Source organism: Peromyscus eremicus, chromosome 7 (assembly GCF_949786415.1).
Source record: "Peromyscus eremicus chromosome 7, PerEre_H2_v1, whole genome shotgun sequence".
NCBI classification, from domain to species: domain Eukaryota; kingdom Metazoa; phylum Chordata; class Mammalia; order Rodentia; family Cricetidae; genus Peromyscus; species Peromyscus eremicus.
In genome coordinates, this window is record NC_081422.1 from 40,659,153 (window position 1) to 40,684,677 (window position 25,525).

The 25,525-nt window shown below is 51.5% G+C and overlaps 2 protein-coding genes across 2 annotated transcripts in view; both read left to right on the plus strand.

Annotated features, from left to right (window-relative positions):
• Sik3 (SIK family kinase 3) overlaps window positions 1-16,837 on the plus strand; it is a 222,762-nt gene extending 205,925 nt beyond the window's left edge. The window contains exons 16-25 of the mRNA XM_059267761.1: window positions 2,474-2,624; window positions 3,288-3,413; window positions 3,676-3,761; window positions 4,169-4,278; window positions 5,058-5,397; window positions 6,179-7,089; window positions 13,854-14,017; window positions 14,676-14,808; window positions 15,544-15,714; window positions 16,584-16,837. Coding sequence (XP_059123744.1) covers window positions 2,474-2,624; window positions 3,288-3,413; window positions 3,676-3,761; window positions 4,169-4,278; window positions 5,058-5,397; window positions 6,179-7,089; window positions 13,854-14,017; window positions 14,676-14,808; window positions 15,544-15,701 — 2,179 coding nt within the window. The 3' untranslated portion in view covers window positions 15,702-15,714; window positions 16,584-16,837. The remainder of the gene's footprint in view (window positions 1-2,473; window positions 2,625-3,287; window positions 3,414-3,675; window positions 3,762-4,168; window positions 4,279-5,057; window positions 5,398-6,178; window positions 7,090-13,853; window positions 14,018-14,675; window positions 14,809-15,543; window positions 15,715-16,583) is intronic.
• A 5,877-nt stretch (window positions 16,838-22,714) lies between these two features.
• On the plus strand, window positions 22,715-24,693 carry Apoa1 (apolipoprotein A1). Its single transcript, XM_059266884.1, has 4 exons — window positions 22,715-22,945; window positions 23,153-23,214; window positions 23,401-23,554; window positions 24,034-24,693. The coding sequence occupies exons 2-4, from the start codon at window positions 23,172-23,174 to the stop codon at window positions 24,629-24,631; spliced, it is 795 nt and encodes a 264-aa protein (XP_059122867.1). The 5' UTR covers window positions 22,715-22,945; window positions 23,153-23,171; the 3' UTR covers window positions 24,632-24,693.
• The last annotated feature ends 832 nt before the right edge of the window (window positions 24,694-25,525 follow it).

Genomic DNA, 25,525 nt, shown 5'->3' on the forward strand with positions numbered 1-25,525 from the left:
CCGCCCCTGGCAGCTCATAACTGAGGACTCTGCTCTTGCACTTGTCATAAAGATGCTTTCTTGGCTCCTCACCTTGTCTTCTGGTCTGATATTTGATTTGTCAGCCCTCCCAGGCCTGTTGTGTAGGTTTTATCCTTTGAGTATCTAGCTTTAATTCTCCGAGCTCCTCAGGAAAACACTGTGATCAGCACTCTCCAGCCAGCCTCCCTCACAGCCCCTCCGTTCTGTTGTCATGTTCTTAAAAGAAGATCACAGCAGCCTGCCGGTGCATCCATGTGATGAGTGTTCTGACTGCCGTCACTGCCAGAGCCTGGCTTCCTGCAATCTCCTGTCTGTTCCCGTGTGCGCGTTCTTGGTAGTGTGACATGGATTTCTGGGGCCAAGGCAGTCAGAGTTGGAAACCAGTGAATGTTTGAATGGTATATTGTATACCATGGGACACTTGTGTAAACCAAGCATGTCTTGATGGGGTCACTATACATATACAGAAGAGATTAAAGTTAGTTCAGGGGTAAAGAGAAGCATTCCAAGGCCATAAAATACATGATATGTGGCCTGTCTATGTCACTGAAATACTCTCATTTTCTGGAAAATGATAAAAAGAACAGAATATATATCTATTCTTTGTGTTATACTAGGTGAAGTCCACCATGGAGACAGAAGAGGGGCTGGTCAACATTTTCACCCCTGGAAGTGTGTGATTTAAAAGTTACACAAGACAGATTCTGTTCAGTTGGGGGCTGCGTCTCTGTTTGAAGGGTAGAGTGGAAATAGCAGCCTATGTGAGGCTGTCCTCAGGGAACGTGGTTGGCTGTTGAAAATAAAGTCAAGCGTGCTTGACACTGCCCGTGACTCTGCAGTGGGCGGGTCCCTTGGAACCGCTCCCCTGAAGTTACTGTGCCAGGATGAGCCGGGGACAGTCTCTTCACAGCCTGAGTTCCCAGAAAGCCGTGCCACACCTGGAGCCTGGAATGTCCCTGCTGTAATGGGAAAGGACGATTTTGTGCAGAAAGACTGCTTGAAGAACAGCTCTTGGCCACAGAAGTCTGTCCATTGCCTGAAGACACTGAGAGTATAGGAGTTGAATTTTAGGAGAAATAATACCTGTGCTTTCTTTAATTCAGAGGGTCTGAAGGACAGACAGAACAAGCTTCTGAAGGCACCTTCCTGAGTGCTGTTTCTGGATTGTGATACCCACCCCCCACCCCTGATTAACTTGTCTTTTATGTTACTAAAACAAGTAGGTGTCCATGCTCATTTCACTACTCATGCTCACTACTGCTTAGCGCTTTGGTGAAGTCCAGAGCAGAAGTGCCACCAGTAAAGAGAGCGCGAGGGCTTTCGCCTGTCGCCAGAGCCCTCTGGGCATCGCGGCCGCGTCATCCTTTCTCCTCAGCCCTTCCCTTCTGCGCTGTATTTGAACTTGCTTGTTCACCTGCTTCCTTGGCTTTGGCTCTGCTTCAGTCTGACCTGGCGAGGTGACCAGTCACCTCACCCGTAGCTCAGTGTAATGTCATCTCTGCCCTAGACCTGCCACCCTGACCCTTTCCATCCGCTGTGGGGATGCTGCCTCTGCAGTCTTTAACCTGCTTAGCTCAGCTCATAAACATCTAAACATCTCTTTCTGGTTAGGCAACAAGCATCCGTGTTAGCCAGCCTGGTGCTATCTTTGGGCTCCTAATCAATGGCTCTTCTTTCTCCCCATAAGACATTGGCTGTGTTCTGGTTGCGCAGTGGGGGGACCCCTGTGTCAGAAGGAGGTTGGGCAGGTGCTGCTGTGTGAGGGCTTATCACAGTAGCAAGTCTCTGTGTGTGTCCACAAGGTACGTGCAGGATCTTGAGGCCCACATTCCTGAGGAATGTGCTGTCTCTATCCTGGGATCAGAAGTTCCTATCTTCCCCCACCCCAGCCTCCACCCTCCCCTTTCTGGAACAGAACTGTGAGTTCCAGGCCAGACCTTTGACCTCAGAACTGACTTTGATTCATTCTAGCCATACATAGGTTACTGCTGGAGGAAACTCCAGATCAGATGGTGAATTCTAAGTTTCTGAAGATACCAGATAGAGATCTGGTTTTTAAAACCCTAGCTTGCACAAAATAAGGCCCCCCAAAATGTAACTATAATAGAAAATAAATGAATGACTATAAAACCCAGAGCTCTGGTACAGCCAACCCTGGCTAGACTGATGAATTGCACCCTGCTCTAGTATGTTTATAAGAACCGGATATAATTGACCCCAGGACCTCACCAGGCCTGGGAGGTAGACTGACCTAAGGTAAGTAGAGGTAGGAAATGAGTGCCTATAGTCCTCTGAAGGGGAACAGCCACCTCAGGAAATGCCATGAGAGTGCCGTGTGCGGGGCTCCTCATGCAGCCCACTGTCCCGGAATTCATCTGGAACAGTGGTCCTTGTGTGATTGATCAAAGCCCCCTGAGTCCTAGCTGCTGACCGTCTCTTCCCATATATTCAGCTCCACCTACAAGGACTCCAACACCCTGCACCTCCCTACGGAGCGTTTCTCTCCCGTGCGCCGGTTCTCAGATGGGGCTGCGAGCATCCAGGCCTTCAAAGCTCACCTGGAAAAAATGGGGACCAACAGCAGCATCAAACAGTTACAGCAGGTAACCTATGGAGGAACAAAGGTAACAAGGCAGTGTCCAGGACTGGGGCAGTAACTCTCTGTACGCCCTTCATGTCAGCAGCACTGAAGTGTTGTCCCTTAAAACAGTGTAGCTTTCCAGTGCACGTCCCTCGTATACTGCCCTCCCCAGGGTCAGACTTGCTTCCCTCATAATGAAACTCAAATTTTTCCAGACTCTGCAGTTCATTGGAAAGACATTTCTGGTTTTGGTTCCACTGGGAAGCAACAGGGAGTGCATGTCTAAGCAATCTTGGAATTCCCCTTGCCACACAGGGCACTAGGTCCTAGTGGACCCTGCTGCTGGACCTTGTTAACACCAAGCGTAATCTCCAGCTGGTGTGGCTCCCAGAGGAAGGAAACCTGTTTCCAGGCTGCTATGAAAGGCTAAGAGCTTCAAGTGGCATGTGCTTTGTATTTGTATGTGATTCCACACTGTCCACCCACTCATGCACAGTGTGTCCTTGGTGTTTCCCAATCATGCCCATAGAGCAGAGTGTGAGGATCCCTGTCCAAGCCCACAAAGGACACTGCTCTTCTGTGGCTCAGTTGCCCATGAGACCTTGGGGCAGATCTGCCTCTGCTGAGATCATTGCATGAGGTGAGCCTGGCTGTGCCTCATCCTTACCCACTGCTTTCCCTTCAGGAGTGTGAGCAGCTGCAGAAGATGTACGGGGGACAGATTGATGAGAGAACCCTGGAGAAGACCCAGCAGCAGCATATGCTGTACCAGCAGGAGCAGCACCATCAGATTCTCCAGCAGCAAATTCAAGTAGGCCCTCACTCACTCTTTGAGTTTGGAGTTGGCTTTCGGGCTCATTAGCCTGTGCATTGTGAACAGGGCTCAGGGCAAAGTGGAGTGTGAGTTATGTTTATGAGGGACATGTTGAGTAAAGGCAACTCAGCCCTTTGATAAAGCACAGGAGCAAAAGTCAGAGTCACAGATATGCCCTCTGTGTCTTCCCTTCCCAAGAACAGCTCCGGTGAACTTTGCAGCCCCTGATAGTTTTCCTCCCCCCCCTCTTATGTTTTAGGACTCCATTTGTCCTCCTCAGCCTTCCCCACCTCTTCAGGCTGCATGTGAAAATCAGCCAGCCCTCCTCACCCACCAGCTCCAGAGGTAAATGAACCACTGCTACACGTCCTAAGTCATTGGCTGGCCAGCATGGCGCCCTGGGTGGAGTCGTGGGAAAAACTGACCGACTTGAGCATTCACTTTGGGAGGGTTTTCTGGGAAAACGGGACTGTGGATTTCGAGTCAAAGGGGCCTCCTAAAATCCTGGCTATTTCCTTAGCCGCATGCACAGAGGAAGCTAATGTCCGTGGCAGACCAGGCCAGTGGGCACTGCCTTTGTGGCACAGAAGACGGGTGCAATGAGATGTGAGCATACTTGTGGTAGCCTGCTACCATGGTTGGCTTCCGCAAACTAAAAGATGTCTATTTGTGTGTATCATGTGACTAAATGTTAACTCCGGATAGCTCCGTCACCTCAGGAGGCTTATATATCTATTCTGTCATTTTTTAAGGTTAAGGATTCAGCCTTCAAGCCCACCCCCCAACCACCCCAACAACCATCTCTTCAGGCAGCCAAGTAATAGTCCTCCACCTGTCAGCAGTGCCATGATCTCATCTCACGGTGAGTGGAGGCGGCCAGGAAGATAGGTCCATTATGTGCCATGCAGGAAAAGATTTGCTCTTTTGCTTTGATTTGCTGGGTTTTTATTGTGTTTTTTGGTTGTGAAATCTTGGGTAAATTCCTTAACTTCTGTGTACCTGTGCTTTCTCAGGAACAACTGTAATAATAGCAATACTTAATAAATATATGTAAATCGCCGGGGGCAGTAACCAATATAAAAGTCCTTAATACAGGTTAACCATTATTAATATAGCCACTAAACCCCTCTCCAGTCCTCCTCCTGTGTATGAAGTCTGATGAGTCTGATTCTTCAGAGATTAGCACACAGCAGTTCCTTGTCAGTCTCCTTGGCATTCTGGAAAAGCATTGGAATTGCCTCTAGGTTCTTCTATTCAAGGTGGAGTCCTTGAATCAGAGTTGGATCTTGGGTTCTGTTCCAGAACTGGCAGATCAGAACGTACAATTTAACCACTGTTCAGGGTCATTTGTGTGTGTTCACATTTGGGAAGCATTGCATACACCTCTGCTACTCAAAATCCAGCTGTAGACCAGATCTTAAGGGAATTAGTTGGAAATACAAATTCATGGAGAATCCGCTTGACCTACTGAATCATAGTTCTACAGATAGGAGCCGGTGAGTGAGGTCACTTTCCTGCTAGTTCTTGGTATTGTCTTATATGGTGAGGTTTAAGAAGGTAGTTCTAGATGCTGTCTGCTGTGGGCTCCCTTACTTCTACCTGGCAGGTAACCTGGGCACCCTACTGTCCCCTTCTCTACAGGTGCTACATCTCCCTCCCAGTTTCAAGGCTTACCCTCCCATGGTGCAATCTTTCAGCAGCAGCCTGAGAACTGTTCCCCACCTCCCAATGTGGCACTAACCTGCTTGGGCATACAGCAGCCTAGCCAGTCCCAGCCGGTGACTATTCAGCTACAGGAGCCAGTTGACATGCTCAGCAACATGGCAGGGACAGTTGCAGGCTCTGTAGGGCGGGGTATCGCCATCAGCCCCAGTGCCAGTCAGATGCAGATGCAGCACCGGAACAACCTAATGGCTACCTTCAGCTATGGGCACCGGCCCTTGTCCAAGCAGCTGAGTGCTGACAGCGCCGAGGCCCACAGGTAAGCTCCTTGGTGTTGCCCAGCCCCTGTGTAGGTGATGTGGAGAGGAAGAAGCCCTAGAGTGAGGGAGAAGTGTGAGGAGCCTGTGCTCGTGCGTCACCCTTTGTAAAAGCAGCATGGTGGGTTTGGGATGAGCTTGGGAACTGTTAGTGGACAGGAGAGAAATGGCAGCGTGCCTTCCTGATGGCCTGCAAGGAAGGGAAGGTCTGTTAGAGGAATGTAGGAAGGGGTCAGTTCCCCTTCGTTCCTAGTCCAGGGTCTTTTCTTCTCTGTTGTTCTCTGGGAAACTGCTGCTCTAAACGCTCAGGTTATTTTGTAAGAAAGGCTAGATAAGACTGAGGTATATCTCTGCAGGTCGAGTGCTGGGTTGGCACACACCAAGCCTTGGTTTTAGTCCCAACACCAGGAAAACCAGGGGTGCCAGCCCACACCCAGAACCCCAGCGCTCTAGAGGTAGAGGCAGGAGGATCAGGAGTTGAAGGTCCTCCTCAGCTACATGGCAAGTTAGAGGCTAGCCTGGGCTGCATGAGACCCTATTCAAGAAACAAACCAAGGTCAGATTGTTGCTTTCAAGACTGCTCTTACATGCCCGGTACCATAGTCTCTTCAGAGAGACTTGGATGAGCAAAGACGGGGACAAATGGCAGTGCACAGCCCTCCCTGGCCCAGCACAGGTCTGTACCGCGGGAGCTTTGTGCTAATGAAGGCTAGAGACTGTCCCCAGGGAAGCTGAGTAGTTATTACTCAAATGCCTGGTACTCACACCCTTTTGTGTCTGCAGCTTGAACGCGAATCGGTTCTCTCCTGCTAACTACGACCAGGCGCATTTACACCCCCATCTGTTTTCGGACCAGTCCCGGGGGTCCCCCAGCAGCTACAGCCCTCCAGCAGCAGTGGGGTTTCCTCCAGCTCAAGCCCTGAAGGTCGCTCCACTTGACCAGTTCCCCCCTTTCCCTCCCAGTGCACATCAGCAACCACCACACTATACCACGTCAGCACTACAGCAGGCCCTGCTCTCCCCTACACCGCCAGACTATACCAGACACCAGCAGGTTCCCCACATCCTTCAAGGACTGCTCTCTCCCCGGCATTCGCTGACCGGCCACTCGGACATTCGGTTGCCTCCAGCAGAGTTTGCACAGCTCCTGAAAAGGCAGCAGCAGCAGCGACAGCAGCAGCAGCAGCAGCAACAGCAGCAGCAGCAGCAGCAGCAGCAGCAAGAATACCATGAATTGTTCAGGCACATGAACCAAGGGGATGCTGGGAGCCTAGCTCCTAGCCTCGGGGGACAGAGTATGACAGAGCGCCAGGCTTTATCTTATCAAAATGCTGACTCGTACCACCACCACCATGCCAGCCCTCAGCATCTCCTACAGATCAGGGCACAAGAATGTATCTCACAGGGTCCCTCGCCCACCCCCACCCATGGGTATGCCCATCAGCCGCCACTAATGCACTCGGAAAGCATGGAAGAGGACTGTTTGTGTGAGGGAGCTAAGGCGGGCTTCCCAGACAAGAGCCCAAGCACACTGACCAAAGGTTGCCACAACAGCCCTCTGCTCTTGAGTACCGGTGGGCCTGGGGACCCTGAGTCTTTGCTGGGAACTGTGAGTCAGGCCCGGGAGCTGGGGATCCATCCCTACGGACACCAGCCATCTGCCACATTCAGTAGAAATAAGGTGCCCAGCCGAGGTAAGAGTCTCTCAAAGTAAAAGTCTTGGACAAGTCTGCCCTGAGTTAAGTGTGCAGGGGCCTTAGCTTGGTTCTGCTAGTACTCACTCTGTGCTCCTAATGGGTAAGGGGGAACCCTGAGAAGACACTCAGGACCATTTTGGGGAGCAGTGAAGCTTGTAGGAAGTGGCTGTTGGTGGGTAAGAGGTCACTTAAAAAATAAAATGAAAGAAGTAGACAGCACTCAGAACATGCCTGCTCACACCATGGTGTCTTGGAATCCAGATATGCCTGACTATCATCAGAAAGCATCTGCTGTAGAGACGACCAACAGCATTAAGGAAATGTGTAAACTGTAGGACTGAGAGTCAGAGCCCCCAGCCCTGGCCACACCCTGGCCTGACTATGAGAGCCCTAGACTCTTGGTTCTGGTTGTCCTCTTCTGTGAAAGAGAAGCATGATGACCACTGGCCCTCTGTAGCATCTTGTGACGATTCGAGCGTTTGTATTTATACACACTGCTCACGAGAGAAAGAGAGCACTCGGTAACTGAAGTGCAGTGTGAACTTATCAGGGCTGCCTTCATTCTCATCTGAAGATGAGGGTCCATCAGTGCGTTTTGTTAGCATGCTCGTGTTTGCCTAGCAAAACCAGGAACGCTATCCCCCTGTGGCAGTCTTTCATTTCGCCCATCCTCACCACAACCACGAAGGGAATAAAGAGGGTAAAGATGGACTTCCCCAGAGTCTGCCACTCTGAGCATTGCTTCCATCGTTCCCTCCCTGGAGCCGCCTGCATCTCTGCCTTGTTCTTTAAAGGCAGTGCACACAGCTTGGCTCTGAGGCTAGTTAAGTCCTGCGTGCAGAGCAGGTTGGAAAAATCTTGAGCTCAAGCAGGTTATGTGAAGACTTGGTGGCTTCAGATGTACTGGTCATATGCTCAGAGAAAAGGAAAATGTGTTGCATAACATGACAATTGAATCTTAACCTCTGGGGCAGATTGTGTCACCTAGCCTAGAGGTCTGCCCTCTGCATGCATGTCGTATTCTGCGGTGGCCGTAATTAGGGTGGAACTTTCTGAGCAAGTCACATGTCCAGTGAGAGACACCTACCAGTGTTGGAGGTTGTGACGGAACCACAGGTGGAAACAGACCTGTCAGGTGGAAGGAGGGACTCCTCCACTCAGCCAAGTGTATGTTACGGAGCAGAACCGAGATCTGGGTAGAAATCCCAGCAAAGGTGAGCTCCCTGTGGAAGACTGTTAGCGGAACCTGACAGTATAAGCTGCCTGAGCAGCCTGGAAACTTCCTGTTGCTGGGTTTGTTCTAGATGAGGTGGATGGCCTTGATGGACATCCTGTGGAAGGAATCCGTGTGAGGAGAGCTTCTGATGAGCTAGCATGCTAACCCTGCGTCGTGCACAGGTGCTCTCACACACAGTTCATTCTGTCATTCCTTCCTTTTGTGGTGCTGGAGCAAAACCCAGGGACTCACACATGCTAGGGGAGCAAGCTCGACCACTCAGCTGCACCTGGCCCATATTTTAGTCAGTGCAGTGGCCCATTATTCCCATTGTACCCGTGAAGCAGCCAAGACTCGAGAGGTTTAGGACTTCCCTCTGGGTCAGCTGACAAGTAGCACTGACACTCTGTCAGCACCCCAACAAATGCTTGACCATGTTCTGATGCAGATTTTTGGAGAAGGAATAAAGCTGGAGGGGATGGTACTCCCTCCCTCTCCCCCTGCAGCCCCCAGTTGCCATGTGTTTAAATACAATAGAAGTGTTCTTCCAAAGAGACTTTCTCTGATTTCTCTTCACTCTTTCTCCCATGGGATGCCTGTGTACAGGAAGGATGGAGAGGCCTCACTCACCACTCTCCCCTCTTGTCAGAAATGCCTCTTTAGCTGCTTCCTGTCCACAGTAGGCTGAGCGTGGTCAGTTCACATGCTGTGGCAGCATCAGAAGAGGGAGGGGCCGGCTCTGTGGAAGAATAGGGAGGTTTTCTAGAAGCTAAGTAGCACATGGACAGAGAGGATTCTGCCCTTGGGGCTGTGGGAAGAAGCACAGGAAAGAGCCAGGGGACAGTGTCTCGGGGCCATCACACCCAGGCTTGCTTAGCTTGGAGTGCAGCCCAGGAAGGAATTAGGAGGAGCTAAGGAGAAGAGCCAGAGTTTTGTCTACGTCCAGCTTCATAGTGCATGAGAATCATGGAACACTGCTCCATTCTCCTGACAGTTAAACAACTTCAGAGTGATGTCCAGGCTATCAACTGGTCCCAGTCAGGTCTCCTCCCAGGCAGAGGCTTCATTTCAGGTCCACACTGCATGTTACGGTTACTTGGTCGTCTGAGCCATCCTTCCTTCCCTCTCTAGCTGACCAACACCTGTTACTCCCCTTCCCTTCGACCCTGTCACCCACCACCGTCACCGCCACTACACCTACAAATACTTTGTGGCCTCGAAGAGTCAAGAGAGACATGTAACCCTCTAGGTTTCAGTTCAGAGTTGCCCTGTCCTTCAGCCTTACCCCCAGTTTTCCTCTGGGTGGCTCTCACCCTGTGGAGTCCTGTTTATCATTGACCTTTCCCCCGACCTTTGACATTAGTTTTGTAGAAGCGTCACCTTTACTCCCACCTGTTTGCCGTTGTATCACAGAGATGAATTGCCCTCCTTCCACATATCTGTCCTCAGCACAGCCACATATGTATAATTATGTGAGTTTAGGGCCCAGGAGAGTGAAATAATGCAGCAGAGGCATTAATGGTTTGCTGAAGCCCAGTGCCTGCTGCTGCAGTTGCTTCAGAACCCCTTGGGGTGTGTGTGTGTGTGTGTGTGTGTGTGTGTGTGTGTGTGTGTGTGTGTGTGTGTTGGAGGTGGTCTAGTCATGAAGAGCTGTATCAGAAGTGGTGTGGAATGTGTGCTACAGTTTACAGGCCCAGAACTCTGGACGTATTAGCGTTTCTTGAGGGTGGATGAGCAAAGCTTACTGATGTTAGTCTAGGAAATGTAGATGCCCTTGTACCTGTGTCCGTGGTTTGCTGTTTCCTATATGTCTGTTTGCCACCAGCCAGTAGGAGGCCAGCTTGGGCCGACACTGAGCATGTACTTTGCCAAAACTTTCTTCCAAATGTCACAAGTTTCAGGGCTGACTCTGCCCTCTACTGCCTACAGTCACGTTGTCTTCACTTGAGAAGTGCATCCTCCTTCTGCAGTGTTACAGGGCTTGAGGCTTTTGACTCCATAAGTAAATAAATACAATAGCACAACCAGTTTATACAACTTAAACTCAGAAAACCACATCCTCTTCTCTGAGCCCAGTCAGCGTCAGGCCTTGCAAAGTGTAAAGTGCTGACAGCCTTGGAGGGATTAAGATGTTCCCCTTAGAGCCGAGCCCTTAAGAGGTAGGCAAACATGCTGTTTCTCATTTACTCTGAAAACCCAGTAAATAGTAAGGATGAGTCAACATTGACAGATTCAGCAGTTACGAAAGCTGCCCCAGAGTCCCCCAGGTGTGGGGTGTGCCTTGGATCCCTTGGTGCATTTTGTGCTTTACTTGTTCAGTCCCCCTCCCCTCTGGACCCTCCTGGATATTGGAAGGCATGGTCCCTGCATTATTTAAATGCCCGTCTGTGAGTCTGCCTGGTCTTCCAGCTCCTGAAGTGGCATAAAAGGTGCCAGAGACTCTTGTCCCTTGTTCAGTGGGTCGGTCTTTTTACAACCTCTGGTCAGCAGGTCTCATCCAAGGACTTTGAGGCTCAGCACTCTTCCTAAACTGACTTCTTTGCCTGTGGAGTCCTTGGTGTTTATCAGAGACCTTCCACCTGTCAGATAAGGGACCGTAGGGTGAAGGGGAGGCCACTGGCTGTCAGTTTTGCGTACTCCAGTGGTGATGGCCCTGGAACCCGGCTTGTGCGGCTCATTCCTGGCCCTGCATTCTTTCCCTTATGCCTGTGTTAGCTTCCTGCCACTGTAACAAAATGCCTGCGAAGATCAGCTTATGAGGAGGAAAGATGTGGCCGAGCTTTCAGCCACCACTTGTCCTTATTGCTTTGGGGCCTGTGGTGAGGCATGTTGGAACAAAGCTGCACCTCTTTCTGGCCGGGAAACAGAAAGGGAGCAGAGGGGGGCCCATCTCCCAAATCCCAGTCATCCTAACTTTTGAAAAACTTGTTTTCATTTGTATTTATGTTGTGTAGTGCAGGTAGGTGGGTTATGTCCCATATGATGTTCCACAGCACTCGTGTGGAGGTCAGAGGACAACATGCAGGAGTCCCAGGGATGAAACTCAGGTCATCAGGCTTACTGCAAGCACCTTCACGCACTGAGCCATCTTGCCATCCTGAGAGAGAGGGAGGGAGAGAGGGAGAGAGGGAGGGAGAGAGAGAGCTAGCTTACATGCAGCTCAGGACAGTTGAGGAGGTCAGTTCTCTCCTTCCACCTATGGGTCCTGGGGATTGAACTCAGGCCATCAGACTTGATGGCAAATGCCTTTACCTGCCGAACCATCTCACCAGCTACAACCTAACTTCATTCTATCTGGGCTTTCCCTCCTAAGTTTCATTATATCCTGTTAGTGACACACACCAGTGACAGGGTCTTCAACACAGGTTCCTTTGGGTGACAACGGAGATCCTTACCCCAGCAACTCCCTATTCCTGCTCTACTGCTTCCCAGCACAACTTCTGAATGTGGGGTGCTGACCCTTCCAGTAAGCCTGCTCCCCAACTCCTATCAGTATGCTTCATTTTCGTCGGGTGTGGGTTTATTCTTTGTGATGCTGAAGGATCAAACATAGGTCCTACACACACTAAGCAAGCATTTCGCTGCTGAGCTGTGTTCTCAGCCCTGGATCTGGTTGGTAATCACATTTGTTTCTTCCAGATCAAAGGCTACCACTCTGGAAAATTTAAGTCTGGGGAACTAACTTGTTTGGTGTCCCATGCTCTGGTAGCAGTCTGTGTACCCCACGGAAGCAGACGCCCAGAAGGATCAGCTACCCGGCTGGAGTTTCCTTCCCCTCCTCAGGAAGCAATGAAGCTGGAGTCATGCTGGGTCTCCCCTCCCGGACTTGTGCTCATGACCACTGTGCCGCCTCCACTTGATGGAGGAGGGAGCGCTAAACTGGACCCCCAAGAAAGCTGGTCACCTCTGCCAAGTGATAGCTCTTAGGTCCCGGTGGCATTTCAGGCCTGTGAGCATCACTCAGGAAGCCAGGCCCAGGAGCGTTAAGAGCAGGAAAGCAGAGGCCTTAGGACTTCAGAAAGGCTGGGCGGGCACTTGGGTTTGGAGAAGCCTCGTTTCTCAGAACTAAAGGATTCAAAAGGGGGAAAGAGAACAGACAGGAACACACACACACACACACACACACACACACACACACACACACGCATCTGGAAGAAGAAGAGCCTGAAATGCCAAGAGGCAGGACTGGTTTTAGTTTTGTTGCCTGCCCCTGATGGATAACAGTCCTTAAAATATCTGAACAAGGTCTAGTGAGATGGCTCAGCAGGGAAAACCCTGATGACCTGAGTTTGAGCCCTTCAGCCTACAATGGAAGGAGAGAACCAATGCCTGAAAGTTGTCCTCTCACCCCCCACCCAGGTCATAGCCTGTGTGACCCCATGTGCCCACAACTAACAGTTTATTTAATGTTTTAAATCTTTGAACAAGTACTGAGATGTAGCATATATACAACACATGCATCACATACATATAACACATGCACACATAAGACTCAAGTGCATGTACTATGTACATATAACGCACACATATAAAAATAGGAACAGGGATTAAAAAAAAAGACTAGTGCAATCTTTATAGGGTAGTATCTAGGGGGTGCTTAGAAAATGATGTAGGCAAGAGGTAATGGGCCTTGCCTGGAAGTAGAAAGTCTGGGGTCTGAAGTGTCCACCACTGAATGAATGGCTTCTTTAGATGTCTAGCGACTGTAGGACTGGGTGTCAAAACAAGGGTGTCTGGAGAAGTGGATGAGTTTGGAATTTGACGTGTTACATACTAGTTAGATAGCCAAGAAAATAGTTAAGAAAGCATTTCAGTAATTCTTTTCACATTTATTTATTTAGAGTGTGTGTGTGTGTGTGTGTGTGTGTGTGTGTGTGTGTGTGTGCACATGAGCACGCGCATGTAGAATCATTTCTCTTACTAGGTAGGTTCTGAGGACTGAACTTGGATCATCAAGCTGGATGGCAAGTCCCTCTCTTCACTGAGCAGCTTGCTGGTCCCATTACAGTATTGCTTTATACAGTCGGTAGAGTTGAAGCCATAGAACTAGATGATGTCAAAGTAGCCATAGGGAGTAAGGTCAGGCACAGCTATGTGTGAGCACTTCTGTGAAAGGTGAAGGAGCCACGGGCAGCATCAGAAGTGGCACGGGAACAGGAAGGAGAGACCTGGGGTGGTGCTGAGACAGAAGCTGCATCCGTGGAGTACAGGCCGGAAGCCCTGGCAGCTCTGGAGTTTTCCCTCTGTATGCTGACTAGGGAGCATAGCCCAAGCTAAGCCAGCAGAGAGGCAGGGAGAAAAGAGGATGAGTATGACCCAGCTCATACCAGCTGGAGGAGGGAGTGTCCTAAAGAAACTCATATTTGCTGTAGGGCCTGGTATGTCAGGCTGGCCCCAGCTCCTCTGACACCCATGCCAGCTGCCTGAGCCTGGCAGTTGGGCAGTTACTCCTCTCTCTCATTGTCTCTTGCAAGGGGCTACATGGGAGTTGGCATCACTGAGAGAAGCCGTGGGCCTGCTCACCCTGTTGTGCTCCTTTTCCTAGAGTCTGTCTTGGGGAACTGCATGGACCGAAGTTCTCCAGGACAAGCAATGGAGCTCCCGGATCACAACGGGCTTGGGTATCCCACCCGGCCCTCGGTCAGTGAGCCTCTCCGGTCCCGGACCCTCCAGAGACACCACACAATCCAGAACAGCGACGATGCATACGTATGTCAGCCCCTCCTGCTGCTTAGAGGTGGGATGGTGCCAATCTTAACTTGAAAGCAGAACACCCACTTCTGCCATCTTCTCAGAGTCTAGCCCTCTGCAGGCTGTGGGGACATTTCTTTGATTCTCCCTAACAGACAAGCCTTAACTCTAGTGGCATCCCAGGGTACCCTTTGTTAGACTTAGGAATCAAATAAGCTGATATCTGGGGTCTTAACCTCTCCCAGGAATCTAAATCCAGGCCCCAACCTATGAACCCTCAATTCTTGGTCCATTCCTGGCAACTGTTTTGCTGTCTCTGGCTTTCTTGAGAATTGACCTGTCAGCAAAGCCTGTCCACTGGGACACACCCAGCCATGGTTAACGCCTAGGAGCCATCAGCCACCATTTGTGGCTGTTCAGATGTAACTGTGTTAAAGTCACACAAGATTACAAATTGATTTCTTCAGCCCTAACAGTTGTACTCACATGCACCACAGCCACCATATTACACAGGGCGCTCGAGAACGGGGCTAGCACCTCAGACAGCAGTCAACAGCTCTGAGACGCAGAGGGAGGTGGTTTTGGAGCGGTGACCCAGGACACCCTTTTCCTTGGGCTGCTGTGGAGGGAACAGGGCTCCCCTGAGAGTGGCACGTTGTCTGACATCTCTCCGCAGGTGCAGCTGGATACCTTGCCAGGAATGAGCCTGGTGGCAGGAAAGGCACTGAGCTCGGCCCGAATGTCAGATGCCGTTCTCAGTCAGTCCTCACTCATGGGCAGCCAGCAGTTTCTGGATAGGGAAGACGAAGGTAAGGCCTTGCCAACGGGCAGCCCCGGGCCGTTCCCAAGAGGGGCCGCTCCAGACTTTTGTGGAACCAATCACTGTGTGAAGTGTTACACACCGAGTCACTCCCACACGTCTCCCTAGGAGTGCGTGTGTAGGGGCTCTGGCTTCTGTCAGCACAGGGCCATCACAGTCCAAGTTCAGTGCTGCAGCCGGAGGCCCCTTCAGGAAGAGCTCTCTTTCTGCATCTCCTTGGAGGGTCTCCTATGCTAGTTGAACATTTCTATGTCTCTGTAGAGCCAGGGCAAAGACCATAAATAGATGCCTGGTAATAGACAGGTCCACCCTTCCTAAGCTCCGCAGGCAAGTCTTCATCTGTGAAGACATCAAGAGAGTACCACGCGTGGCCTAGCTTGTGTCTTGAGGGATGCTGGCCTCCTGCGGGTGATGTTCATGAGTGCAGTGCCCAGGAGAGAGAGTGGCCTGGCCTGGCCCTTGTGGGCTCCTTACAGCTATCTCCCCCAACTCCAAGAAAAGGCTCCTGAGGGCTTTCTCTTCTTCTCCCCCAAATGTCAGTTGGTCAAGAGGGTAGCAGAAGGGAGGGGGAGGTGGTCAGGAAGGGTCCCTCAGGTCTGAAGGGCCTGCTGTGGCCTGGGTCCGAGCAGGAATAAGGCTGGGTTTGCTAGGCAAGTGCCTCCTCTCTCCTGCCCCACCTGTTCTCCCCTCTCACCTATCTCATGTGTTCTTTTTGGTCTTTCAGAATGTGGGGTGAGTCTGGGAGGTCACGAGCATCCAGGCCTGAGTGATGGCAGCCAGCATTTAAACTCCCCTCGCTATCCATCTACGTGTGTTACAGACATCCTGCTCAGCCACAAGCACCCCGAGGTCTCCTTCAGCATGGAGCAGGCCGGCGTGTAGCAGGATATGGAGAGTGAGTGCCAGCCTGGTCAGCGCCCAGGCAGCCCCGTGGCCCACTGCCAGCCCCCGATCCCTTCAGCGTGTTCATTCCGTGTGTGGTACCTGATGAACTTGAGTATCTCTCTTCCCATGCATCTGCCTGCTTTTTTCATTAAGTACTATGTTAGTTTTGAGGTGGGCTGAGGTTTTTATTATAGAGAAAAGGTACATGGCCCACCTCGTGTTACAGATGCTATGGCCCTTATAAGATCCAGTGAGCTACCAGTTGCAAAGGACAGAAGCCAGTGACCTTTGGCTAGCACACTGAAAGAGAGCTAATCTTACACTCCTTCCTGAAGGATGAAACCCAGCCAAAGAACACAGATCCAGCCATGCTCCTTCATTGGTGGTTTTTGTTGTTTTGTTTTGGCGTTTGGGGGCTGGGCCTAGAAACCAGGACTAGGCAAGCACTCTACCACAGAACTCCAGCCCCAGCCCCAGCCCCAGCCCCAGCCCCAGCCCCAGCCGGACTTTGTAAGGAGTAAACAAAGGATGTATAGTCTGAGGTCCATGCTGAAAAGGCAGCGGACCGGCTGGCGCTAACGGCTTAACGAAGGTCGTGTGGATGGTACTAGGAGCTCTGCCTCTGCAGAGACAGAAAGACCTGAGGGAAGTGAAGCCACAGGCAGTGGTGTGGCAGAGCCTCAGTGTGGCGAGGCTTAGACAGTGACACCTAAAGCACCCTTCACTGAGGGCCTTCAGCCATGTGGCTTGCTGGGCGAGCACATGCATGGCATACGCAGGACCTTGAGTTCCAGCCCCAGTACCGCTAGAAAGGGTCGGGAAGTGCACTTGAAGAGTCAAGTCACGCTCCTTCAAAGCCGTCCTGTGTCTGCTTCACAGATGTGTGCACAGCTCGAGGAGGAACGGGAGGAGGAGGAGGAGGAGGAGGCTGATTCTAAACCACCAGTGTCCAGCAGCATCCCACCGCTTTGCCATCTCTGTCTCCGCCAGCACAGTAGTGCTCCTTTCCCCACACTGGGCACCAGTAGGCCGTCGTTTGGGTTGTGAGGGGCTTTTGCCATGTTTCCTTGTATGACCAAGGCACCAAGGAAATAAACAGGAAATCCGTGTTCTCCATCTTTCGTGAACCAGCATCTGGTGTGCTTGAGTTGAGTCTCTGGTGTTTGGAGGTTTGCTTGTGTTTTGTTTCGGGAATTTTCCTTAGGAGATGATTTGCTTCTCTTCCTCCCCCTCTCCTTCTTTCTTAAGCTAGCTTTCTCTTTCTCTCTCTCGGTATTGTTTTCTCCTTTCCATTTCTGAGGCAGAGGAGTCAGCGGTTAGTATTCAGGGGCTGAACCTCAGGACCCTCCCTTCCACAGCCTTTGTCCAGACCAGCCTCTCTCCTTCCGCTCCAGTCTGCCAGGAACAAATGCTAGAGTGGAGCTCAGTGCTAAGAGAGAGAGAGAGGGGGTAAAAGAGAAAAAGAAGCCTGAACCTGGAATCTGGCACAGTCTCCTGCTGGGCTCTCCTAGAACCATTTCTGGCCCAGCAGAATTCCATCCGAACCCAGCGTGGGCTGAATGGCCTGCTGCTGAAGGGTGCCCAGCAGAATTCCATCCGAACCCAGCGTGGGCTGAATGGCCTGCTGCTGAAGGTTGCCAACCAGGATGGCTCAGTGTGGACCCCTCTGTGTGTGGCTCTGCTCCCCTCCAGCTACCGGCCGACTGGTTGCCCCTCGTGAGTGAACACCCCGAAGTGGTTCACTGTGCTCTTTGTGTGGCTTTCATTCCTACTCCGCTGCGTGGTAAAAAGGACCGTTGGTCCATTCGTGTGCGCATATATATGAGTGTGTATATCTGCCCTTCCCTTTCAGCCTCTTTGTCACAGACAAGAATAGGAGGTTGTGTGGAGTCCCTTAACCTCCTCCTCTCCCTGGCATCTTCGGCCCCTACACTTTAATTCTTGATCATGTAGGAATTGTTTTTGGTAAATGTTGATATTATTGTTATTATTGTTATTATTAATAAAGACAAAAAGAATTTTTGTTTAAAAGAGTAATGTTTAGCCAGATTCTGTGCTATGGAACTGTGGCTTGCACCTTCTCTTTAAAGCGTTTTCCTTGGCATTGGCATCGTGAGCCACTCTCCTGTGCCATCGACGGAGCAGTGGCCTCCCTTCCCCCACTGAAGCCGCGCATACGCAATAGCTAGTGTTTATGTCCTTAGCTTTCTCTCTCTGCTGATAGAAACCAAAGTCTCCTCTGCAGCCGGGGGCCGAGTGAGGTCTTGTTCTCTGCTGGTCCTCAAAAACAGCCAGGAGCGGTCCCTGTTCTGACTCTTAGCCCGCATTTCTGAGAACCAGAGGCTCCAGCCTCTGCATTCCACAGAAGGAAGCAGCTGCCTGGCATGGCATCCGGATGTTGCCAGCGGGGTCCTCACCCGGCTTACCCTTCTCCACTAACACCGGCAGCTTGCTTCCAAGCCCACTGTCCCTTGAGTGGATTTGTTTTCAATGCAGGAGCTTTGCTAGGGACCCGTTCCATGGTCCCATACCCTCCAGTCTCCCCTCCACTTCATGAGATCACCAATTACTCACCAGAAGTCTGACTTCCCAAGAAAGCTTGAAGAGCCGTTGTTGGCTTCTGAGCTCAGTCCAATTGTGATGTCCCGGGCACACCCTGCTGCTCCGCATGCTCAGCCTGACCTGTTTACATGGTACTGGATTGATGGAAGAGCAGACGCCACCCTCCAGAGCCACCCAGATGAAAGCCGTGAGCCTGTTAACCGTGCCATCTTGCAAACTATTTTCAAGATCATCATTGCTTTATATTGTAGTAACCAATATGCGCAATATATGTTGAATGTATATGAATATACTTTGCTATTTCTGTTCTTTGAAAATGTAAAAAGTATTTTTTTTCTTTCTCATTTCTGTTAAACTTAAAAAAAAAAGTTTAAAAAAGAAATCTCCAATTCAAGTTGCTAAGACATTTTTGTCCTTGTTTGTGTGGGACATTTACAACTTAGTAACTTGGTTGGACAGTAGGAGGTTGTGGAAATAAAAACCTTATTATGTTCTAACGCTGATACGTTGTTTGCCTTACAGTTCAGAGTCTAGCTGGGAGAAGCACATGGGGTGGGGTGGAGGGACACAGGGATCTGGAGAAATCCCCAGGCTTGGGGTGGGGCTTTGAGCGGAATTCTCTCACCTTGCCTTCTGAACCTGGCAAGTCGACCTCACACTGTGTCCCAGACATCCATGTGGACTCTAACCCCTCAGAAGAGACGTGTGTGTTTGCAGAGTCGGGTGGAAAATGGATTCCTTGAGTTGACCCTGGCTGGACCTCAATCAGCATAGGACAGAAAGGGACTTTTCCTGTTGTTTTCCTCTGTCTGTGCCTGGATTTCAGGACAGGGCAGAATTTCCAACAGGTCCCAGGCACAGCTGATAGAGCTAAAGTCTTGGGAGAAGAAAGCTCAATGACTTTGGGAATTTCAGTCGTTTAGAAAGAGAGAGAGGCTAGAAGGATGGTTCAGTGGTTAAGAGCACCAAGTTCTCACGACTCACACCACCTAGAACTTCAGTTCCAAGGGATCCAACACTCTCCACCTATATACAGATAGCATGCAGTATGCAGATAGCATGCACTATACAGATAAAAACATATTTCAAAGGGGGCACATGGGAAAGCCTTCGAGCCCCAAATTGCAGTGGGATTGCTCAGAGCAGAGGCTGTCATCTCCCATGTGCCCCGGAAGTCCTGAAGTTGTGCAGGTCCATATTCCCAGAAGGGGCTGGCATCAGTGGAGGGCTGTGCCTTCCTGTGACCCTTTGCCAGTCTGGGAGCCTTTAGTGTACCAATATCATTCATCTACCAAATGTTTGGTGAGTCTCTGGTGCCAGGCCCAGCAAAGGACAGAGTCCCTGCACTGCCCTGTGCAGATGAGCTGATGTGTTGAGACAGAAGTTGTGAAATGGGCCACATTCACTGCTCCTGAAGCTGCCAGCACTTCCACAAGTGGAAGTTAGGCCAGCACTGGCCCAATTCAGAAGTCAGTTTGGAGGCTCCCAAGATGAGGGAGCAATGGTCACAGTAGAAACTGTGTTGATGGGTACTGTCTCCACTCCCTGGTCCAACCCTGGGCACCCAACACCTCTAACAGTGGCCAACCCAGTCTGAATCTACGATGACCCCATTTTATTGTTGATCTGTCCAGAAGGACTTCCTGTCTAGTAATAGTAAGGCACTATTTAGACTAGTTTAAGCCAACTGTCTTGTGATAGAGTGACAGACAAGTAAGTATGAAGGGGGTAGGGGAGAAGAGTGAGCATGATGGTGTACAGCTGTAACCTCAGCACAGAAAGCCAAGGCAGGATTACTCCATTTGAGACCAGCCTGGGCTACATACCAAGACAGGAACACACTTGCCACGTAGTAATTGGTTGTTCCAGAGTTCTGTACTCTGATGTCTTGGATTCCAGTCCCTGAGCCAGGCATATCCCTGAAAAAAATATGAAGGCCTCAGAAGTCAAGAAGCCTCCATCACAGAACTAGAAGCCACACCCGATTCCCAGCCTCACTGGCACCATCTCAAGGCTGAGGGACAAGAATGGCCTTAGCGGCTCTGAGCTGGAGTTTTCTGACAGGCAAATTACCAAGGGAGAAAACCTGGCCTCCAGCCTTACGGGATGTCTTAAGTTAACTGAAAGCAAGTTGAGGACCACAGAACTGAGCACACGTTAGGCTCAGTTAGTTAGCCACCATGATTTCAGGAAGGTAAGGCTGGAGAGCAGGCTGGAGGCCAACAGGTAAGCTGCTCAGATTCCCGGCCCCTCCCCTGAAAAGATCTAGGAAGCTACTCCTGTGGGAGGAACCTTCATCCTTCTCTCAAGCAGGCCACCTCCCTCTGCATGCTCTCACAGACGTATGGGACTGGTTTTGTCCTGGAAAAGATGTCCTGCCTCACAGTGCCTGAAAGCCAGGCACTTGCCTGGCTCCATTTCTGCTGCCAGCTGCTGGGGTCACAGGCTTTGGCCTAGTAATGCAGATGTGTCCATGGCAATGAAATCAGGATTCTGGGACACAGAACACTTGCCATTTACTGCTGGTTACCTTTCAACAGTTTTGTGCACATGTTTGAGTTTCATGGTTAGCACAACACAAACATAGCTCTAGAGTTCCGAAGTTCAAACCATGGCTAAAAGCACGGCAGAGTGGTGTTCCCTCTGAAAACGCTTGGCAGGGTTTTCATCCAGAAAAATGTGCACCTTCACTTCCTCCAGCATCCATGGATGGGCAGCCAATGCCCCTTGGCTCATCACCCCTGCCAGCACTCACATTGTTCTAACCCTTGTTCCTGTCCTCAAGTTTTTCCTTGGCTTTGGCCCTCCAGCCCTCCTCTTGCATATTGAAGGACCCTTGTGATTACTATGTCCTGTGGATGTCCCAGGCCAGCGTTCAACTTAAGTCCCTTAATCACACTTGCCAGGGTAGACAACCGGCACAGGTTCCTGGCATTAGGAAGTGCACACACATCTCCTCCACCCTGTCATTCTGCTTCCCACACAGTGACCGGGGTCCTAACGAAGGCACGGCATGTTCTGTCATTATCTCCACTTAGCAGATCAGAAACCCAGGGGTGCCGGTTATGTAACTCGTCCAGGTCATCCTGAGAATAAGCAGCAGAAGCCAGGTTCAAACCAAGGTTCTCTCTGGCTCCAAAGCCTCCTGGAATGGAAGTGGCCTAGAACCCAGCCACTCCCAGAGCTGGTAGAAACTCCTGGCTGGTTTCTAGAGAGTCAGGGAGTTTCCCGGGGAGATGGGCAGAGTGCATGCCTTCCCTGGGTCCCAAGTTCAGAGACCTGGGCTCAAAGTCCATCTGTGCCCTGCCTCTAAGGCTGAGAGATGAGAGAGACAGCAATCCCTTCCACTCTTGGCAGCTCTTCATCTAGAAGCAACTTCATAGATGAGGCCCAAACAGATGGTCTCAAAAGTTCCTTTTAGCTTGGACATTCACAGGTTCCATGGTGAGGTTTCATGGATGACCGGGTTTTTTAAGATAGTCTCATGTAGCCCAGGCTGACCTCTAACTTGCTATGTAGCGAAGGCTGATTTTGAACCCTTGTGCAAGCATTGAAGACATGGGCCACCATAGTCAGCACACTAAACCCAGCTCCCCAGCTCTCCCATACTGGGAATTGAACCTAGGCCCTCACCGCTCTGGGGAGACGTATCATCATTGAACTCCATCGGCCCCTTTTGGTGGTCATGGTAGATGGTGAGGTTGTCGTTGGAGGGGAGGCTGGGTAACATCTACCCATAACAAAAACCTTGGCAGCTCTAAGGTCTGGGATAAAACAATGGTAGACTCCTTGACTAGCATGTGCAAGGCCTTGGTTTCCATCCCCAGCAAAACACACAGACACACACACACACACACACACACACACACACACACACACATTTTAAAGCTAGGCTTGGTGCTGTATTCTAGTGCTTGGAAGGATGAGACAGGATATCCTGAGTTGGAGGCAAGCTTGAGCTACACAGAAAGACCTTGTCTCCAAAAGGAAGAAAGGGAAGGGGACAGAGGGAAGGAGAGAGAAGGAGGGAGCTGACAACTCCATGTTGGTCTCATGTCTTCTGAAGTGTCAGAGGGGTCTTCACCCTCAGCCTGGGGCCCTGAGTCCCTCTGTATTCCACCCAGGCCGTTTCCTGGCACCTCAGCTCTTCTTGGATTTATAGTTGGGAGGCCTACTAGGCAGGTATGTGGCATCTGGAGAGAAGCATACCCTACCAGGGGGACCAGGCCGAGGTGAAAGGATCAACTCCTTGTAATGCAAGGAGACTTTGGGGTGGGGATGTGAGTGCAGCAGCCCAAAGTTCCCTACCCCCACCCTGCTCCAGGCTCAGAGGACAGTAGGAACATGTGGGAGTACAGGAAGAGGAGGGTACCGCTGCCTTAACCCTGGAGACCCCCCCCCCCCAGTCTGCAGTCACTCCCTGGCTGCCCCCACCGGAACCCTTGATCCCAGCTCTGTAGCCCCCGCAGTTCCCTGTTTGCCCACTCTGTTTGCCCAGCCTCAGGAACACGGCTGATCCTTGAACTCTAAGTTCCACATCGTCAGGACAAGCAAGCAGAGACAGGGCCAGGGTTGGGCTTATCAGCCTTCCAGCCCAGCCCCTGCCTACCGACATAAATAGGCCGGCGAAGAAGAGCCGGCCACTCCGGGGAGAGAGACCGCTGGAGAGCTCCAGGAAGGTAAGTGCTGCTACCTGCCCTAGGCTGCTCTGGCTCCCTAGTGCCTCCCACCGGATGCTCCACTCTGTCCAAATCCACTCTGTGGGTATCTGGGACCTTCTCTCACTCTAGATCCTTCTTCTTCTTCCACTGGCTTGAATGTGGGGTGCAAGTGTGGGGCTTCCGTGAGAGCGCTCCCTGTTCAGCCCAGCAATTCTGTTTCTGCAGGTCACCCACACCCTTCAGGATGAAAGCTGTGGTGCTGGCCGTGGCCGTGCTCTTCCTGACGGGTAGGTGCCTCCAACCCGGGGAGGGAACGGGCAGGGCAGAGTGGGCTTCTGCTCAGGCCTCTGTGGCTCACCTTCCTGGCCACAGGGGACAGAATGCTCTCTGGTCTCCTCCCCGACTCCAAGTCTGACACTTCAGCTCAGACCCCAGCAGAACTGGCATGACATGGGTCTCCCGTCTGTCCCCAGGGAGCCAGGCCCGGCACTTCTGGCAGCAGGATGACCCCCAGACCTCATGGGACAGAGTGAAGGATTTCGCCACTCTGTACGTGGATACGATCAAAGACAGCGGCAGAGATTATGTGTCCCAGTTTGAAACTTCCGCTTTGGGCCAACAGCTGGGGTAAGGAAGGACCCAGCCTGGGGCCTGGAGCAGGGCAAGGGCTGTCCATCCAGGGTGGGCAAAGAGGCCCGTGAGAAGATGCTGTAACTGAACTGGTCAAATCTTCACCTGCTCTCCCACCATTTGCTCACCGTGGCAGGTTCCAATGGAGGCATAGGGTTGGGATTCACCTGGGTGATGGGTAACCACAGCCCCTCTTTCTGCCTATGAGTTCAAAATACCCTTTCCCTGGGTAACCCCCTGTCAGCCAGCACAGAAAGGGAACTGGCCTGGCAACAGGCACCAACCCCATCTGTGTCCTTGGTACCTCAGGCTATGTGTACAGACGGATGTGGAAGGAGGGTATAGGGAATTAGGGGGCGCGGGTTCTGGGAAAGTAGGAACATAGCAACAGCACGTTCAGAATCCAGGACTACCCCCAGACGCGGGGCAGTGCAGGATGCCCGGGACCATCTCTCAGCTGCTCTCTACTCCTCCAGCCTGAAACTCCTGGACAACTGGGACACCGTGGGCACAACCGTTGGTCGTCTGCAGGAACAGCTGGGCCCGGTGACTCAGGAGTTCTGGAGTAACCTGGAAAAGGACACAGACTGGCTGAGGGAGGAGATGAACAAGGACCTGGAGGAGGTGAAAAAACAGGTGCAACCCTATCTGGACCGATTCCAGACCAAGTGGCAGGAGGAGGTGGAGCACTACCGCCAGAAGATGGAGCCCCTGGGCGCCGAGCTGCGCGAAGGCGCGCGCCAGAAGCTGCGGGAGCTGCAGGAGAAGCTAACCCCTGTGGGCGAGGATATTCGTGACCGCATGCGCGCTCACGTCGACACTCTGCGCACAAGTCTGTCGCCCTACAGCGACCAGATGCGGGAGCGCCTGGCCGAGCACCTGGCCAAGCTCAAGGACAGCACCACCCTGGCCGAGTACCGTACCAAGGCCAGCAATCACCTGCAGACTCTCGGCGAGAAGGCCAAACCCGCTCTGCAGGACCTGCACCAGGGCCTCACGCCTATACTGGAGGGCTTCAGGGCCGCCGTAATGGAATGGATCGACGAAACCAGCAAGAAGCTGAACACCCAGTGAGGCGCCTACCTCTGCTCCCTACCCCTACATTGGTTTTCTTAGAATAAACCTTTCCAAAGTGGGATGGCTTCTTTCTTTGGGAGACACAGGGAGAGAGCTAAAGGGATATTCAGGGACGTGGGGACATGGTGCTGCAGTGGGGATTCTTTCATACAGGACTCCTCAGCTCTCCAAGCTCACTCAAGCTGGGCTCATGGCTGGTTGAGTGTGAGACAGGGCTGGAGAGATGGCTCAGAGTTTAAGAGCACTAGCTGCCTCCTCCAGAGGTCCTGAGTTCAATTCCCAGCAACCACATGGTGGCTCACACCATCTATAATGAGATCTGGTGCCCTCTTCTGGCCTGCAGGGATACATGCAGGCAGAACACTATATATATAATAAATAAACAAATATTTAAGTGTGAGTGTGAGACAGAATTCCTGGCCTAAAAAGGCTAGGAGGGAAATAGATGGCCAGGCAAAGTAACAGGGAGCCCCTTGAAAGTGCCCCACAGAGGCTCACACTACTAGTGTTATAGCCCAGATTGAGAGTGGCTTTGAGAGGACCGGTTTCCTGTGCCAGAAGTAGTGTTTCCAGGTGGGGTCCACCTGGGCAAAGGATGCGAGCATCTTCCCCTCCCTAGAGGCAGGATCCCTCAAGGAGTCAGAGACTTGAATTACTGGACAAGTGCAAATAAAATGCCTGGAACCTCACCCTCTCTCATTCACGCGCCCCAGACCCCTCAGCAAACACTTCTCTTTTTCTTTGCCCCGCTGTGAAAGGCAGCTGTCCCAGTGGCTGCAACCACTCGACCTCCCAGTTGGGCAAAAACCGCTTCATGATGCTGATCCCCACAATCATTAGCGAGACCTTCATATCCATCTCCAAATCGCGAATGACGGCCTTTACTTCTGT